The sequence below is a fragment of the Malaya genurostris genome, chromosome 3 (genome assembly GCF_030247185.1).
Source record: "Malaya genurostris strain Urasoe2022 chromosome 3, Malgen_1.1, whole genome shotgun sequence".
NCBI classification, from domain to species: domain Eukaryota; kingdom Metazoa; phylum Arthropoda; class Insecta; order Diptera; family Culicidae; genus Malaya; species Malaya genurostris.
This window is the reverse complement of record NC_080572.1, coordinates 60,815,936-60,836,395: the sequence shown is the minus strand read 5'-3', so window position 1 is coordinate 60,836,395 and position 20,460 is coordinate 60,815,936. Positions and strand designations below refer to the sequence as shown.

The window sequence follows — 20,460 nt, the reverse complement described above, 5'->3', positions numbered from 1 at the left end:
ATAAGAAACGTTCGCAAGAAGGTGCGCCAGCTAGTCTACAATGGCTAAGTAGCAAATGTTGAGAATAATATTCTGTTGTAGTTTAATATTATCAGTATATCGAATAAAATTTGAATATCTAACACTTGTGAATTATTTACAGCGGAATCAAAGTGCGTCCATACTTTCTTGGACAGTCTTTTGTTCGCAGTAAGCGAATTTCATAATGTTGTGCGATAACGACAGGGACAACTCAATTTTATGAATCCTTAATATTTATTGCGATTATAAAAATCCTATTGAATAATAAACGAGTATCAGTTTCACTCATGCTTAAAATATATACAATATATACGCTTATTACGCTTAATGTTTCTCGTTATCGTACAAAGTTCTTGTGCTACGCGTGCTTCAATAGTCGATATCTGTCAGACCATAAACTGTTAGTGAGGTTGATCGGTTGATCACTGTTAATAACAGAGGGCTCACCTGGTTCAGTACTAGACACTACCTGGAGCATATCATGCAATTAGCATGTGCCTAACTCGTGACAGCCCGAGGAAACAGCCTAAGTTTTAACATACCATATGAAAAGTTCAATGATTGCTCACACTAGCCAGTGTTCCGAGGCCAACAAATAGCCAAGAAGTTTCAGTTACTTCTATAACTGTTATCGATTACTGTAAATTCACGTTAGGTGAGTATGATACAATGCACAACTTTATAGTAATTCATAGTTTCTCACCTTTTAATCTACTTTATATCTAGGCAGCTAACAGTTGAGTATAAATAGGTATATTAATTATATCAGCGGTAAAGTTTAAATAAATTCAAATTCAACACTAAATTAATCACACGTATGGCGCAATGAGTCATACAAGGTCACCTTTAAGGATGATAACAATCCTCCGGTGACATACTGTGCGGTCTAATCGTTATTTTCCTTTTGATAGGGTAGAGTGGGGATCATTGCTCGGTGTAGCGCAATTAACAGGTAAGGTATTTGTTTATTTGTTTATTTGTTTCTTATGATTCATCTGACATAGTTTGTCTTAATGAATAAAAATTAATGAACTAAGTACACTAAATTTAATTTTCACGATACACAATATGAAAAAGGTCAAGTAGACGTTGATGAAACACACGGGACGACACATTAAAATCGAAATACTGGAAAAACTCGTTGAATCTCGTACAGACAGAGCGAAAAGGTTCGTGCTGTCCATAAACCGTATTCCTCGATTCCAGGAGCAGAAAGTTGCGTTGACGAAGTGATCTTTCCGGTGCGTAGAGATTTAACCGCATTAGCAAAGGTGGGCAGTCAATATCCCCCAAAAGCAGTTTAGCAGCAAATGTAGCTTGAGCAATGATTCGTCGTGTTTCCAATGGCTCAAGATTCAATAGACGAAATCGATCGGTATAGGGCGGTAAATTCATGGGGTCACGCCACGGTAGCAGTCGCAGAGCGTATCGCACAAATTTTCGTTGAACAGCTTCAATCCTAGTTTTCCAGAGAGCATGGTAAGGACACCACACCACAGCGTTTGACTCGAGTATACAGCGTACAAGTGAGCAATACAAAGATCTCAAACACAACGGATCCCGAAACTCTGAGGCAATCTTCATGATGAAACCGAGTTGACGATTGGCTTTGGCTAAAATTTCGTCATAATGAAGTCTAAAAGTCATTTTTTGATCCAGAATGACACCAAGATCCTTTATATTCTCCACTCGTGTCATAGATCTTCCCGCAATGAAATAATCGAATATGACAGGATCAGTTTTACGATGGAAGGAGATGATACAGCATTTCTCGATACTTAAACATAAATAGTTCTTTGAGCACCATTCAACGTACGTTTGAATCATTTCCTGTAACTCAATGCAATCCAGGAGACATTTGACAACTTTAAAGATTTTTGTGTCATCGGCATAGGAGAGTCTGCATTCCGGTGGTAATAGTAGCAGAAAATCGTTCATGAAAATCGAAAACAGCAGCGGTCCAAGATTACTGCCTTGCGGAACTCCGGACAGGTTTGAGAAAACTTCTGAAGTCGAGGAGCCAACTTTTACACTGACATAACGGTTTGTTAGGTAGGATCTGAACCATTTCACGCTCATCGATGAGATTCCCAGTCGTTGCAATTTTGATAGAAGAATTCCATGATCCACTCGGTCAAATGCTGCTTTGAGATCCATATATGCTGCGTCGATTTGCCATCCGCATTCCATACTCTGCACACATTTCGAAGTGAACAACATGAGATGAGATGACACCGAACGTTTCGGATAGAACCCATGCTGCTCGTTATCTATGTAGTTCCTACAGCTGGCAAAGAGGGAATCGTTCACAATAATTTCGAACAGCTTTGAGCAAGCACACAAAGACGTTATTCCTCGATAATTGGAGACATTGCGTTTATCACCTTTTTTGTGAACAGGAAACAGATAGGAGAACTTCCATCGAGAAGGAAACTCACATTGTAGAGTTGAAAGGTTAAACAGTCTTGCTAGTGGATAACTGAGAGCGCCTGCACAACGCTTCAGCACAGATGAGGGAATACCGTCGGGTCCAGCAGCGAACGACAACTTCAATTTGTTCCATGCGACTCTAACCATTTCTTCGGTTACAAGCGGAATATTGAAATTAAAAATATCACGAGGCACATCTGTGACTGCTTCGTCTATTTGCATCAGTGTAGCAGAACTTTCGTTGAATGTTTGTTTAAAATGACGGGCAAATAAATCGCACTTTTCCTTTTCGTTGCGGGCCGTTTCATCGGTTAAGTACATAGAGTGCGGAAGGCCAACCTCTCTCCTTTTTGAGTTAACGAAGGACCAGAAACGTTTAGGGTTTCGACGAAGATTCATTCCAATACGTTTAATATACACTTGAACCGGCGAAACAAAAACCGCAAAAAAAAATTGAACTCAAAACCGTTATTCCCAATCTTAGGATCAAATGAAAGGTCTTATGATCCTACCAAAAATTATTGCATATTTTCGGATACAACAAAAATTTTAATTGTTTAAAGTACGATGGCAAAATTGTATAAAATCTTCTAAATCAAATAAAAACTAGTAGAGCTTGTACGTCATGTTAGTTGGTGGCCGTACGAACCAACTTAGATTATCCGGTGCTGGAATTACATATAATAGTGAACCCACTTCGTTTTCTTAAGGATGACCTACGCGAACAAAGCACAGTTTCATTCTGTAGATTATACTAGTTAATGCACAAACAATCCCTTGGTTTCTTTCAAAAATCGAAGAGAAACATTTGAAAAAAATACCACAGTATGAGAAAGGCATCATTACACCACTAGGTGGATTAAAACGGGTTTTTTTTCTTTCAATATTACAGTTTCTCTATAGAAGGATAGTATAGTATTCCAGTCGCTGCACTAAAAATAGTCATTGCTTATGTCAGACCAGGGTCGAAACAAATGTTGGCTGAAAAATGAATAAATATTTGGCAAAAATTTGGATAACGTCGACTCAATGTAGATCTTTAAAAAAAATAATAGAAATTATGAATTTTGGGAAAATTTAGTTTAGATTGTAACGTTTACATGCGCTAAATTTCATTACACTCTGTGTGTGTTGGTCGCTGTTTGCAGTCCACCAGGCTGACGACCGCTTTGACTCCGGAGTATAGTGAAGGATCCAAGTATCGTCCACTGTCACATACAGACACAAAAAATCAGATTTATTTTGTTGGAATATCTGGGAGTTCTGGTTCACCGTGAGTAAACCTGGATTCCACTTTGACAACGGCCTCCTCATAGACAAATGTTCATGCGAAATAGTTTACACACTGATGTATGATAACTTTAAGATATCAGTTTTCTCACGCAAATTTTGATATACGGTCTCCGAAAACGATTTAGTGGACATTTTACACAGTTTCCGGTGGAATTGCCTCATTTGGCCGGTCGAAGTGTTAAGCATCATCAGTGTCAGTACGAGCACGTTCAAACTCAGCATACCATCGACAAATGATTGTTTCGGCGTAACACTTTTCAAGCCATTGCTGAACCTGCACTGTGTTTGTTCATTAAAAAGCAATGATAATTTAACGAAATTAATTCGAATTCATTGTTTTGAGAATATCAAGTTTAGTTTCACTTGAATCACTGCAACTCGTGGACCAAGCATCGGAATGTCATGAAATTTCGACAGGTATCATGAAAAATAATACAGAAGATTACAGTTCTGGTACTTATTGATCGAAGTGTTATATTGATGGACGAAGTGAAATCACAATTTATTGTCATAATTGTGAATAAGTGTTGCCTGCCTCCTCTTACGGAATACATTTTTTGTGAATTTTCATTAATTTGACATAATTTGATATCACATCAACAGATATTTTAAAAGAAATTTTCGTGGCTTTTTTTGGCTCTGTTCAATGAAACAAAGTCGATTGACAAACGAGTGCCTTCTTGAGCGCATAGGGAATAAGTTTCCTCGCACGGAAAGAATCTGTTCGTACTTTGATATATTTTTTCGGATTCGCTTGCACTCGAAGGAAGAACGATTACACAGACATTTGTTTCGTTGCTGTCCCGATTAAAGGTTTATGAAGGTAACAAGCGAGACACGAAAACAAACTGTCTTCGATAATTATATAACATACTAAAAAGTATGATTTCAAAGCTATAAAATAAACTGTATGTGCATGCTAAGTGGTCACGGACAAAATAACCGGGACCGAATTAGTTGATACCGCCAATGACCGTGAAGTTCCTGTTTGTAAGTTTTCGCTTAGTTGAATTCGTGCTCGACTATCTTTAAGTCGGTGTTTGCTTTTCAAATGAATCAAAATAAATACAGAATTGAAGCAAAGTTCGCCTTGACTGCAATACCATAAGTAAGCCTGAGTGTGAATGAACGGAGAAAGTTGAGAAGTGATTTGATTACATTAAGAGACTAGTTCTAGGACTTCCTAGCTCTTCCTAGCAGTTATTAATTCTCTAATGTAACGTCTTACTTTTTTATGAAACGTAGAACGTAGTTGCAATAATTATTCTATTTTTTTTTGATAAAACTTCCAAAGTATGTTTTTTGAGAGCGTCTGACAAACGAATCAAAAGTCGTCCCTGGAAATTTTCCAATCATTCAAGCTTGTCAATTTGCTTCAGTATTTATTCACGTTTAATTTGTGACAGTTTTCGGTTTCTTCATCCCGTGTTTAATTTTGATTTTAATTAGCAAGAGTTCAACTAACAACAACAACAACATTGCAGTGTAAAAAGAATTATAAACTGTGAATAGATTAGGCAAACATCTATCGCCAACCAAATAGTCAAATAATTACAAACATGTTTTTCTCTCAAATTTTGCATCTCTTTTCCGCTCCGTCTCGGATCGCCTTGCGTAGCGCCAACTGATGGAGGCCTATATCAGACAGAAACGAGCAACGCCTGGGATGGTACAGGCAAGTGACTTACAGTTAGTGCGACCGATGTCGGCAGTGAATAGAAACGGACGGGAAGTGCATGCCTACGATGGCCCGATGCAGTTCATGATGTCTCCCAGCAATCCGGACCAGATTATCAGCTCATCGCCGGTGCCGGTGGCTGTGACCAATATCAGTGCCACCACGACCGGAAGTACATCCATCACGACGACACCGACCTCGCCGTACAGCGACGGTGAGTATCGATTTGCGGTGTGAAGTGTGTTAGACCTAGCAATTATAATATATCGGCCGGTCAATATTTAGTTGGTAACATGAAACGGTTCGCTAAGCTGGTATTAGAGTACCGTTGTTTGTTTTTGAGTGATTCGTAACACGAATTAGTGAATGGAATCTATTGGTTTCACACGTGAGTGTTCGCGATTTGTGGCATTAGCATTATGTGAATGTTTTGTTGATGAGCTGCTTTGAAGTTATGGGAATTGCTTCGATATTATGTCATTGGCCTAATTATTGTACCGGCGTTAATCATCTGTAATATAATTAGGTAGAATTTGCGTATGACATTTGTCTGATGTTACGTACATTTCAGTTTTATTGTTCTTTCTGGTATGATCCTGGAATATGTTTCTTCAACTTGTTATGCAAAGCAAGTTTTACTTTACTATACGTTTATTTGATAAAGTGAATCAGAAAGCATCCGAGCTTTCTTAGTTGTTATCAATAACAGCACAATGAATGTTCATAATTATAAATAAGGATGCTTCTACTGGATTCTAAAAAAAAATTCAGAATAGGTATTCAAAATTTTTGGCAAAAGTAACATCGGAGAGATGTTTAATAAAATTAAAAGAATTCTTAGGAGCCTTCATGATTGCCTTAATGCCATCATAATCAAAAAGCTATCGACTTTGACCTTCTCCACCGTTTGGAAGGAGTATTTGATTTGCTTCTTTGAGACATGCAATTGGTTTCTGAGGACTAGTATAGAACTTTGTAAAGGCTTAGAGTATGGTTTGATTTGTCCGGCGAATCTATGGATTCCATAGTAGGATCACAAGAATTGGACCTGATGAACTCCTGACTTCAATCAAGTAATGATTTTTATGGTCTATTGTTGTATCGATACCAGCAAAATTCCTCAAAACCATTTCATAGTTCACATTGCTTTCTATGTTCGATCTGTATGTAGTGTAGTTCTAAGGTGGTAGAATATAGAACTAATTGAGCCAGTCATTGCTTTATTTGAATCTGTTCAATTAGTCATTTCACAACAAATGTGACATTGATCTGTTAGAACCAGCTCAGTTGTTAAAAGTTTTTTCCCAAGAAAAATAAACTAGTTACGCTATTTGGAATAAAACTGAATAGAAACCGTGTAGCGGAGAACGTACATCTAATGATTTTAAATTGGATTTGATTGGATGAGAATAGAAAATGTTGTACCTGACAGGACACGGCCAGTAATTGAATATATGGTTTCCATCCAGTGTTGGTGATTGCCGAAAATTTGACAGAAGCTGCTCGAATTTTATCTATATTGTATACAACATTTTCAATCCGGTAGAAGATGCTACAAAAACTCGAGTCGACTCATACTAGGTTGTAATATTTCAATACCCTTGTGTGGAGTATTCACATACATTTTCATAGACACAACTTATACAAAGGTTATATGCACATAGTTAGAATAAGCGGCAATAGTAAAATGATTCTATCGCAATTATCCACTGCCCATACAGAATCGGAGAAATTCGCTCTCGCACTGGTATCTATTCTATGTTAAATGAACCATGTCGGTTTTTTGTTGCTGCGATGATATCCGTCTCTCTTTGATGGCACTCTTTGAATCGTGTGAAGAGTTGCGAGTGATCGTTCTTTGATACGATAAAATCCATCCTTGTTTCCATCACAATCAGAGCATGGAAATTCATCTGAGGGTTTCGTTCATTGAACAGTGTTTGCAATTTACCGCAATTTAAACAGCGTATGTCTTGTATTGCCCCGGTTGGCGGTTTAATGCATAGGGCACTGGTCTAACAAACCAGTTGTCGTATGTTCGAGCCCCGACCTGGAAGGATTCGTAGTGTCAGTAGGATCGTAGCACCAGCCACGCATTGGTTCTGTACACTCTGAATCGGCTGCGAAGTTTGTTGAAACAGAAGGTCAAATTCCACTACAGGAATGTAATACCAAGGCTTTGCTATATCTTGTATCATGACTGTTAGATTCGCTGTGCCATCATGACGTTTATAATTTTCCCATCGAACTGAAATATTTACTTTCACTCCTGGAACGAAGAAAGGTACTCCTCGACTCCTAGTTTGAATAAGTCTTAAGAAAGGCTGATTTTCCAGATAGCCTTAACAAGACTGCTTTAGTGATAGTCTTGCAAAAGAAAATAATTATTTGAGTAAATAATATTCAATATGGCAGATTAATTATTAGGTTTTGAAATAACTCATGGTATTTCTGGCAACCTTGAAAAAGGCTGTTAAAATCGAATTAACTCTAGGTAGCCACTAATGTTTCCATTTCACCAACAATAATCGAATATGGTGCAAAAGCTGCACTTAAGAGAATTATTGGAGAAAGCATGACATTTTTCGACAGAATTCCAAGAATTTTAATGCTTCCTTCCTCCGTAAAATCCAAGAAAGACTTCATAATATCCGTTGTTTCTTTTTTTTGCTGTTACTGTTACATCAAATTCTTTTAAATTAGCCAAAAATTCATTTTATCTGGAAGCTTTGGATCGGTTTTCACAGTGATTGCATAATCTCTCTATATGAGAAAGGCAAGAAAGTCATAATGAATATTTCCATATAACATATGGAACATAAAACACTTGTCATTATGAATATTTCCTATTTCTAAATCGATATATCCAAAATATACTCACTTAAAATGGATCTCACTTCATTTTTCTTAGATTACTGGACTGATTTTGACGAACTTATGTTATTATTAAATGAAAGGTCTTATGCTCCCATAGCTTACTAATGATTTCCAGATTCAACTTCCGGTTCCGGAATTACAGGGTGAAGTATGTTTGAAAACTCCAACCGTCATTTAGAGCGACATATTTTTTTCTAATTTACAGTTTATGTTATTTGTCGGCCAAATAAACTGATTTCGGTTATAACATACCAACTCCCAGTCCCGGAAGTACCATAAACAGTGGTAAAGAATATCAAAATGGATCGATTTTTTTTGGGATCCGACTTCCCGTTTCGAAACTACAGAGTTAAATGTGTCTAAAAAACATAACTATTCTTCTATATCTGGCTCAAAACTGTTTTTTTTTGTAGCTTATGTTATGCAAACTTTTCACCTTTCTCATGTAGAAAGGCTATGCAATCACTGTGAAACCCGACTTTTTATCCGAGACACGGAGGGCCGAGTGTCATATACCATTCGTTTCAGCTCGACGTCGGATTCGGATAAAATTCAATAGCTGACTGTGGGAACATAAGAAATTCCATTTGACTCTAGGTTTGGGAATATCGGTTCAGCCATCTCTGAGAAAATTGAGTGCCTATTCTTTTTACATATATACGTCCATTTATATAAATCTACATATACCTACATACATTCACACTCTAACAAACACACATACAAACATTCTCTTTACTCAACGAACTGATTCGAATAGTATATGACACTCGGCCATACATGTTTATGTTAATATAAATAACCAATTCAAATACGATAGCACAGTGATGCCTCTATATACGTTGACAAAAACGCTGAATAGGCTGATAAACGTCTGCTGGATGAGTTTTTATTAAAAATATTCGATCCACCTAAAAGTAACATGATGCACTTGAAAATGCCAAAATTTTAAATTTATTTTTTATAAAGACTGTCCCAGAAAACATGGACGCAACCAAAAACCACTGCCATTTCGCAATGGTTTAGAATCTGTCAATTTTTATGGCTGCGTCCTGTTGTTTACACTTTTCTCTAACCACTTGTGCAGTTGTTTATTCGTTTTCATTAGTTTGTTTCGAAATGCGTCGACTTTCAGCAGAATAACGTCGAAAAATTGTGTACAAATGGTGCACAGAACGCGGACTGTCACTGAGAAAGATAGCAAAAATGGAAGGAGTAAGTAAAAAAGCCGTGCGAAATGCAATCAGGAAGTTCGGTGAGGATAACACCTTTGAGGATAAACCGAAAACAGGTCGAAAAAAAAGGTCCTGCTAACCCTCACTTCGATAAACGTATACTGAAGGCGTTCGAGCAAAAGAAGGAGGTTTCAGTTCGGGATGTGGCCAAAAAAGTGGGCACTTCGAAGTCAAATGTTCTTCGTGCTAAAGAACGTTTGAATCTTCGAACCTATAAGAAGCAGAAACAACCAAAACGTAGTTCGAAACAAGAAGCATCGATCAGGCCGAGGGTTCGAAAGCTGTACAATACGATTCTTGCTGGAAATTTGAACTGCATTATCATGGACGACGAAACCAACGTGAAACTCGATCACAAACCCTTGCCGGGACCACAATAATATACGGTGCGAGAAGGGCAAGTGTTAAACCAGTCCGAGACATCGATTGAAGTCGAAAAATTTGGTAAGAAAGCTATGGTCTGGCAAGCAATTTGTAGGTGCGGTAAGATTTCGAAACTCTTCATCACCACTGCTTCAATGAACAGCGAAATATACATCAAGGAATGTTTACAAAAACGACTTCTACCCATGATTCGAAGCCACAAGGATCCTGTTGTCTTCGGGCCAGATCTTGCTTCTTGCCACTATTCGAAATCAACGGTAGAATGATATACTACCAAAAATGTCACTTTCGTCCCAAAAGACACGAATCCACCAAATTGTCCACAACTTCGACCAATTGAGGAATTTTGGGCATTAACGAAGGCACATCTTAGAAGACATGTCTCGGCAGCCGAAACCATTCAACAGTTCGAAAAAGATTGGAAAAAAGTGTCAAAACTTGTCGCCAAGAAGTCTGTACGGAATTTAATGAGGAGCGTATCGAACAAAATTTGAATATCTAACACTTGTGAATTATTTACAGCGAAATCAAAGTGTGTCCATACTTTCTGGTACAGTCTTTAAATCAACTTTTGTATTTTTTTTGGATTGAAATAATGATTCAAACTGTCTGGAAAATGTATACACTGAAAAAAATGCTTTTTTTAGTACAAAGGGTGTATTTTAAGAGCTTGCAAATTTTTTTTATTTGGTAGATAATTTCTTGACATTCTACATATAAACATGATCAGTATCTAACGGGGAAAATTGACATACAAATGCAATTATGTAATGAAAACCGCGAAAATGTTACCGCTGAGACGGAACTCGAACCCGTAGCTAACTCCGTATGCCGTAGTGACCAGGTACAGCGAAGCATGCGTGGTTTCCGTCTAGTCAATTGGACTTTCTCTTTATGTGTTTTCGTATGCACTTGGTTAAATAATTGGCCCGGTTAGGAGTTAGCCGCGGGTTCGAGTCCCGTCTCTGTGGTAACATTTTCGCTGTTTTCATTACATTACATACTCTACAAAGACTAAAACACAAACTGTTGATTTAAATATAATTTCGGGCATAAGGTCGCCACAACTATTTTTCACTAAGGTCACTCTGGAGGTTCAATTTCCGACCACTTGTTCAAGCATTTGATGGCGTATTTCAGCAATGGCACGTTGAATATGGGTTTCGAAAGCATCTCTGGTCTCGTTTCTGGTTTATCCATATAAACCAATGACTTCACTTATCCTCACAAAAAAATAATCGAAATCACACGAACACCGCGGCCAATTTCTCGGTCCATTTCTCGAAATTATGTTGTTGTTGAAATGTTCTTTCAATAAGTCGATTGTTTCGTCCGCAGTATGACAAGTGGTACCATCCTGTTGAAACCACATTTCGTCCACAGCGTCGTCTTGAAGATTTGGCAACAAAAATTCATTGATCATGGTTCTGTATCGATTTCCATTCATGGTAACGCGTCGACCTTCCTCATTTTTAAAGAAATAAGGACCGATGATTCCACCAGCCCATAGACCGCACCAAACAGTACAGTTATTGAGATGCATCGGTAATTCTTGAACGGCGTGTGGATTATCATGTATATTATACGGCAATTTTGCTTGTAGAGGTTTTCATTTAACTAAAAATGCGCCTTATCGCCTGAAAGGAATTTTTCGTTGTAAACAGATTTAATTGAACAATGATTTTGAAAATAAATTTCCACGAATTGGAAGCGTTGTTCTGCGGTTAACCTATTCATGATGATTTTCCGAACAATACTGAGTAAAAACGTCAATTTACACTGTCAAAACAACTTTCAGACAATAGAGTAATCCCTGTTGAAAATCAAATCTCCTGAAACACCCGTTATTTTGAAAATATCATTTCAATACCATTTTTTAGAAAGGTATTATCTTCATATTTTTAATTCTTATATGTGACTTCTGGAATCAGGAATCAGAACTAATTGGCTCAAGTGGCACGTTCCCCTAGTTATATGAGACTTACAATTGATGAAGTTATTTTTTTCATACGAGTAATGATGGGAGACAAAAAAGTTTTTTACACCAAAATTTGAGCTTTTGAAAAATTTTCAACATGCATATTTTTAATTTCTCGACTTGATTCTATGAAATTTTTCAGTAAATGAAATAAATAGATGAATTTTAAGTAAAAGAAGAACAACAAATTTTGGTTAAATACTATAGATTTATTTTAATAATAGAGGATTTTTTTTGTGTTGAAGTATCTTACTAAATTATGCTCTTTCCATGGTTGGTGGGCTTGACGGTATTGCAAACATCATCAGATTCGATTAATTATCGTTAGAAATTCATATAAAAAGGTGTTATATCTTTTAGTTTTATTATTGAGTTTATTGAATGAGATATGAAACGGCAGTTTTCTTGGAATTGAAAGTGGAAACTTAAGTTTGTTTTTGTCCATGGTCCAATCTTGTAGTAGAATGACAACAAAAGTCACCTACGAAACATAGTTGAATAGAACCTCTGGAATTAAGGTAAACAAGATATAAACTATGACCCAAGGTAAGAAAATCAACATAAATATATAATAAAACTGTTGTGTAACGATATAATTTCCTCATATTGAAAGAGGCGTTTAAATGGCGCGCATGCGCTAATTCGGTCTGATACAAACTAATAATTTTGGACAGGGCTGTAAAGCCTTTCGTTATCAAAATGTACTAGAAGGAAGAGACCAGCTTTTTATACTTTGAACCACCAACCCAGGTCATTCATTGTTAGTACTCGTATTGTTAGCGCAGATTTCTGTCTCACAATTGCTGAAATTCGTAGTTTAGGCCGGGTTGATGTAAATAGGAAAGAAAGATCAAAATAATTACAAATTTTACCATCATATCTTGTACTGATGTTTCTGTACTATCATAGCGATACTTGTTACCTCTATGATGTTACGATGACAGAATTTTATATTTTTTTGTGATTTTTGATATTTTAGCTCTTATTTCAGACAAAATAATGTTAATTGACATATTAGTTTTAAATCATAAAATTTTCTATTGGTTTTCAAATCATTTTTACCCGGGAAAACATTTCCATCCAAATGAAACGGTCAACTGAAGAAGAGTTTAAAATACTACTATGTGAAAATGCGTTCTATTATATGAAGGGTGATTTTTTGATGGAATCATTTTTGCTACACTGTTTTTGACAGATCACGCGTGAATCATGTCTTGTGTCATTGTCAAACTCGTTCAGTTTGGTCTATAATTTAATCATGAATTGTCGTTTCTGGTTGAATGGATACGTTAACAAGTAAAATTGGCGCATTTGGGGTGAAGACCAGCCAGAAGCATTGAAAGAGCTACCAATGCATCCCAATAAAGTTACTGTTTGGTGTGGATTATGGATCGGTGGCTTTATTCGTGAAATACCGACCGATATGTTGAAGGGAGTGTAAAAAAATTGTACCTTGCGCATGGGTCAGCTAAAGCGGAGCAACGGCGAACATTTGCCTGAAATCATGTTCAAACTTTAAATTATATTGATCGTTCTATCGATTGCAATAAAGATTGAAAAATTTTTCTTAAATTTCTTGTTTTTTTTTAAGTCAAATCCTATACCTCCTAAAAACTCACCCTTTAGATAGTTCAAAGATTGGGTTGTGTAAATAATTACTTCTTAAAATTGCTGCTTTCGTATCGAAATGGCTGATACACAAGCATAATTTTCTCAAAGACAACGTCAGACGGTGTTTCGATACAAATAATAAAATCCTATCCTTCACCAACAAACATGTAGTACTAAGTCACTTTCGCTTATGGCTTGTGCTTTTCTATGATGTGACGACGAGAATTTAATTTTTATTTTTGGCTGAGTAGAAAACCAAATTGTTCAGTACCGTTATTGTGTTTAGGGTGATTAAGCTGGCGAAGTGATTATATTGTAAATGATAATTGCCGAGTTGTAACTTTTTTTTATCGAATTCTTCAGAAGATGGCTTTCAACGTTCTGCAATGAAGACTTTTTCATTAGGGATTCATTTTTTGATCTAGACTTATGTACTCGAACCTTTGCATCGTCGTCGAAATTATCATTAGTGCTACGGCAACGCATGGTAGACAAGACATTCTTTCTGCAATCAGTAGCCAGGCGGCTCCATCGAAATATCAGCTAGCAAACGATCCAACGTGCTTATGTTTAATGAATGAAGATTAATGTGGCAGAAAATTGCACCTTTCTAATGCCAGATGTTTTCTATGTTTTAGCAGCTCTGGAAAAGCTGACTCCCTCGTCGCAGGACAGCGAGGACGAGGAAAGCACCCCGGTGGACATACTGCCGTCGCAGAATAGCTTCGACCGGCACACCGACCATCTGGCCCACTCGGCACCAATCTCACCTGCCTTGAACAACAACAGCCATCACAGCGGTAGTAATAGTAACCTTAAAAATATCGAACATTCCTCACCTCAAGCGGGCAGCGGTCAAAACGACACCGAAGGCGATGTCAACGGACCGATGGAACAGTGGGTGACCCAGCCGGCACCTCAGGGAGTACTGTACAAGTGTCGAATCACGCGGGATCGGAAAGGTATGGACCGGGGGTTGTTCCCGATCTATTACCTCCATCTCGAGCGCGATTATGGAAAAAAGTTGTTCTGTTTAGCGGGTTCGAATTACCACTGTAACGTGTTTGTGTCGCGTTTACTATTATTTTTTGTTTCCTACAGGGAGAAAACGTAAAAAGAGTAAAACATCAAACTACATCGTCAGCTGTGATCCGACTGATTTATCACGTCAGGCAGATGGTTTCGTGGGGAAACTTCGCTCGAATGTGTTCGGCACGACGTTTTTCGTTTACGATAACGGTAAAAAGGAGGATCTGGCCAATCCTCGGTTGGATCTGGCCGTAGTGATATATGTGAGTGGATCGGACGTTATTCCGGAAGTAGCGTTGCAGATTTATGTTTTGCTTATTTTTAGGACACCAACATTCTAGGATTCAAAGGACCTCGCAATATGACAGTTCTCCTGCCAGGTATGACCGAAGACGACCAAAGAGTGAAGATTAGTTCAGCAGATAATAACCACGGATTGCTCGACAGTTGGAAGTCAAAGGTAAGTACAGCAGCAGAACGAGTTATTTTTTCGATATCAATTTTTTCGTCTGTTCTATTTTGGTGCGAAACACGTGTTCTGTAGCGGGGAAAACCCCAGTCGAGAAAGTCTAATGTCGGGCAATTTATTACTTCTGCGTGTTTGCTCAAGATAGAGTTGAATGAAAAAGTAGAAACTTGGTTTGAATGTTTATTTTCTCTCACCGCTTCAGCTGGGCGCTTGAAAAAGTCTCCTGCTCAGTTTTGTGGGCTGTATCGTTGCGATATGTTTTTATTGCACGCGAAACATACGAAACCGCTTCCTTATGGTACGAATAGTGTTGGTGATTGCTGAAAATTTGACAGAAGCTGCTCGATTTTTATCTATATTGTATACAACAGTTTCAATCCGGTAGAAGATGCTACAAGAATTCGAGTCTCTCAATGCATGAACCTCGAGAGAATTTTTCTACATTTCTTTGCTCCACTTCATACTCTGAGTATTTCATGGCCCTTAAAAAAAATTTCAGTCTGATAATGATCGCCGCTGTGTGGAATTTACCAAGAGAGAATCGCAAGTTGATAATTATCGCAGAAAATTGAATCGATGATTCGACTTGATGATTCTCATACTAGGTTGCAATATTTGAAAACCCTTGTGTGGAGCATTCACATACATTTTCATAGACACAAATTATACAAAGGTTATAAGCACATAGTTAGAATAAGCGGCAATAGTGAAATGATTCTATCGCAATTATCCACTACCCATACAGAATCGGATCGCGAAACGAGAATAAGCGACCGTTTGTTGCTTCAGAGAGAATCCCCACAGCAGCGTGATAGCCGTTGATTCTCAGACGGTTCACCGAGAGAAATTCGCTCTCGCACTAGTGTCTATTCTATGTTAAATGTACCATGCCGGTTTTTTTGTTGTTGCGATGATTTCCGATTCTCTTTGATGGCACCGATTTCATCGTGGAAGAGTTGCGAGTGAGCATTCTTTGATACGATAAAAGCCATCCTTGGGTACGAATTATCGTGCGAGACTTTTCTCAGCAGATTCGATGCCGAAGAAATGTGTGTCGTTATTCGTAGCAAGCAGTTTATTATAAATGATTATTATAAAGACATTTCAGATTTTATATCTGCCGTTACCTATGATCTTTTATGCATTCCACGTATGTTTCTCCAGTTTATGGTCGATAGAAAGCGATAGCTAAGATTGTTGTGTTTATAGACTCAGTATATCGCTATGTGCAGTTTTTTTTTAAGTGAAATCATGATTCGAAGGACATGTGTAAACAAAAATATCTCATGGTGCTTCGATTTAGGCTGTTGTTTATGTTTTTTGATGGCCGAATATATTTTATTCGACTCCTTAATCGGTGGATAGAATGCATTTGGTAAGCATTTAAACTCTAGTTCAAATGAATGAAAAGTAAAAGTAGGTAACGTCATGACAAAATTAGAAATAGTAAAGCAACTTTCAACTATTGGTAAGAATATATGGAACTTGACATTCAGTTTCGACAGACTTCGCAATTGATTGTTTGTGTAAAGGACAACAATCGCATGGCCACTGCTACGGATCTTCTGATTCTAAGGCTTCTAACTATCGATCCAGAACAGTTATTTGAAAAAGAACAGATCTACAGATTTGGACAGAGTTCTGGAGACCGCATATAAAGGGTCCGCCATGTAACTTTTTTTAACATGCAATAAAACACAAACGGTTCATCCGATTTTAAAATTTATTTTTTCTTATTAAAGTACAATCCTTCCGGTTAATTGTGGAATATAATTTCATTCAAATGGCTGCTTCGGCTGACCTTGCAGTACGCCATACGGTCGGTCCAGTTTTTTAGTATATTTTCGATTGTATGCAGCTTTATTTCAGCTATGGCTGCACGAATGTTGTCCTTCAAGGCTTGAATTGTCTCTGGCTTGTCCACATAACACTTATCTTTGACAGCCCCCCAAAGATAATAGTCTAACGGTGTCAAATCACAGCTCCGAGGCGGCCAAACGACATCCGAATTTCGACTGATAATTCGATCTTCGATCGATCGTAGCGTTGGCTGTGTGGCACGGGGCGCCGTCTTGGTGGAACCAAATGGTGTCCAAGTCTTCCTCTTCAAGTAACGGGAAAAACCAATCGCTAGTCATGGCGCGGTAGCGCTCGCCATTGACCGTGGCGGCGGCTCCTGTCTCATTTTCGATGAAAAATGGCCCAATGATTCCGCCAGACCAAAATCCGCACCAAACCGTCACTCTCTGAGGATGCATCGGCTTCTCCATGATAACGTGGGGGTTTTCCGTCCCATAGATGCGACAATTTTGCTTGTTAACATACCCGCCGAGATGAAAATGTGCTTCATCCGAGAAGATGATTTTTTTCGCACACATTCCGCAACATCACCATGATTTTCAAAGTAATACTGCACTATTTTCACGCGTTCCTCAAGCATATACACAACCATTTTCGTTCAGCGGAAGGATAAAACTAAGTTTCTGTCAAATCAGAAGTGACATTAAGGTTACCTATGTCGAAATAACCGCTAGTCAAAAAAAAAAAATGTAAGATGGCGGATTCTGTATATCACAGAACAACCAAATTTTGGTCAAAAGTCCGAGACTAAGGAATGGAAAAATGTGTGTTTTCCTCTTATAGAAAGGCTATGCAATCACTATGCAAACCGACTTTTTAACTGAGGCCCGGATGCCCTGGGCTGACATTATACATCTCGAATCGAGCTGCTCGAAACGATTATTTTTGAAGTCGATTCGACTGAACTGTGGCATTACGTATCGCTTTCGACCTCGTGATCGAGATCCTAACAATGTATTACTAGATCTCGACTGACGCTGCTCGAACTGTCATAACAAACATAGGTAAACAAACCCATATACATTGCAATCATGAAAAGAAATTAAACATTGCAATCATGAATAAAAATTAAACAAATATTGTTTGGGTATTTTCGATTACATTTATTCGGTTCAAGTACTGAAAAGAAGAAAACTTTTTGTAATACTGCGGTTTCAAGTTACGACGAAATTAACATGAACACTTTTCTGAAATTTAAATCAAGAAGCAGATTCGTTTCCACTCCATTTGAAAACGTAAAGAATTTTGTCAAGCGTGTTCTTGTACACAATTTATCGATGAATTTTTGAAATTATAATAATTCTGTGTTTTCCATGTATTGTGGCAAGTCTAATACAATTTACGTCATCCATATGTGTAGTTTTAATCAAAGGCTTTTAGGTTCTTCAGCTTTCATTGTAATATTTTCTCATGTTTATTAGGAGATATTGCTTTAGCTTTCATATACCAGGAGCAACCCATTCTTTGTAGTATTCATAATCTATTTAGGTACTATTGAAGAGTCAAATACACGCTAATAGCACGAGATTGTGGTACTTTTGGCATATTCTGAATACTTTCAAGGTGTTTGGACAAATTTTTCGATTTACTTGAGTTAGATATATGGGTAAAAACATTATTCGCTCATTGTTATCAGGCGAATAAACATTTTTCCACAATCCGTTTGAGCAACGTTTTCTGTCCACAGAATTCAGAAATTTGATTACAAACTACAGTTACTGGGCATAGGTTAGTTTCGACTTACTTTTGTTATTTTAAATAAACACCACGAAGCTTTCAATTAATATGATTTTTAAACAGTTCGATTTGTGTATAATATGCCAAACACACAAAATATATAATGATATACAAAACAATGCATTAGAATAAAGATGATCAATACTAATATGTTTATGAAAATCTACAATGTTATCGATAACTACCTTTAAATAAAAAAGAAACGTATTCGAAAACTTATAGTCGATAGTAATAAGGCTTTCGACCATTTCTTATCGAGTTCAGTCGTTTACGAGCTCGATTCTTTTGGTTCCATAATGCCAAAACTTCTCTATAATCTAATACTTCTTCGAGTGAAGTCGAACGAAGCTCGATGATCGACTTCGAATCGAGAACCATAATACGAAACGTGGTCGATTCGATAAAATTTTAGTCGAATCGAGATACACAATGCCACCCCTGATGTCATATACTATTCGATTCAGCTCGACAAACTGAGCAAATGTATGTGTGTGTGACAAATATTGTCACTGAATTTTCTCGGAAACGGCTGAACCGATTTGCACAAACTTAGATTCAAATGAAAGGTCTTTGGGTCTCATGCAAAGTTCCTGAATCTCGTTTGGATCCAATTGCCGCTTCCAAGATGTCAGGGTGATATGTACCGAAAAAATGAAAATAAAGTCAGTAATTTTCTTCGAAGATGCGGTTTTCAGATACAATAAGAATATCTTGATTTTCATTAAGATCCAACTTTCGGTTCCGGAGATAGGGTGCTTAGAGTAAAAATGTCACTTTCAAGAGCATATCAAATTAACAGGTCCCATAAAAATATCCAAGTCCGGCTTACGGTTCTAACATTGACCAATTATGCGCTAAACCGTATTCAGAGTTGGCAGCACCCTCTCAGATTTTAATGAAACTTTCTGTACATGAGACTGTCACAAAAAACACTTTGCATACTTTGTTTTTTTTTTTCAGAAATGATCTTGATTGTCTTTTGAAAAAGCAACAGTTTTTTAAACAATTTTGTTCAAATTGTAATAGTCGAAAAATGACATTTTACAAAACTAGTCAATTTTTTAAATAAAAATATTGAAAAAAATTCTAATGGACTTCTGTACTGAAAAAAATCGATTTTAAAAATTTGAAGTTAATTTGCAAGAAAAAAAAACATTTTTGATTTGGACGAAATTTTGTGACAAGATAGGTCAACAATTTAAGTTGGGCATTTTAAGGAAAACAAGTTATTTGAAAAAAATCTTTCCCTCGTACAAACTGATTTTTTTCAGTGAAATTTTATCGAAAACGAAATCAACGAAAGTCATAATTATATCAAAATTCAATGAAACTCAGTTTGTGAGAAAATATTGTCTAATATAACAACTAGTTTTATTTTTATTGATCAAGAATTCAATTGAACAGAGTTCGTCACTAAACAAACCTTGCATTATTACTTCTTTTTGTCTCGTTTAGATATGAGGATAGGGGAAAGAAATAACCACCGCAATATTATGTATTGAATTTTACACAAATATTTATTTAATTTCATATATAACATATATGATTAATATTGCAATGTAGAATGGTCTCTGATTTATAAGCCATTTCACATCCTCTCATTCTGCTACTAATGCATAATGCGATAATACTCAGTCGACGCCGTTCTATTGACCAAATGTCATCATAGACACACGATGAGGCATGAGATAAGAACTTGTGACGACTTAGTTATCTCACCTTTTGACGGCCAAAGTTTATACCACAATTTTACCTTAGTCTAAAAAAAACGCTTCAGACTCTGCGATGACCATTCGATCATTCGATTCAAACATGAAAACAGAAAATAGTCGCTTGGGGTTAAATCTGGTTAATATGGTGG

The 20,460-nt window shown here is 37.1% G+C and overlaps 1 protein-coding gene across 4 annotated transcripts in view; it reads left to right on the top strand.

The window, feature by feature from the left end:
* LOC131436515 (protein king tubby 1) overlaps window positions 1-20,460 on the top strand; it is a 229,682-nt gene that overhangs the window by 33,683 nt on the left and 175,539 nt on the right. For 3 of the 4 annotated variants that reach the window (XR_009230635.1, XM_058605257.1, XM_058605260.1), the window contains exons 2-5: window positions 5,363-5,636; window positions 14,143-14,544; window positions 14,606-14,796; window positions 14,859-14,993. Coding sequence is in view for 3 of the 4 variants with exons in the window: in XM_058605257.1 (XP_058461240.1) it covers window positions 5,363-5,636; window positions 14,143-14,544; window positions 14,606-14,796; window positions 14,859-14,993 (1,002 nt within the window). In the remaining variant the exon portion in view is untranslated. The remainder of the gene's footprint in view (window positions 1-5,362; window positions 5,637-14,142; window positions 14,545-14,605; window positions 14,797-14,858; window positions 14,994-20,460) is intronic. The other variant, XM_058605258.1, reaches the window with a different exon arrangement.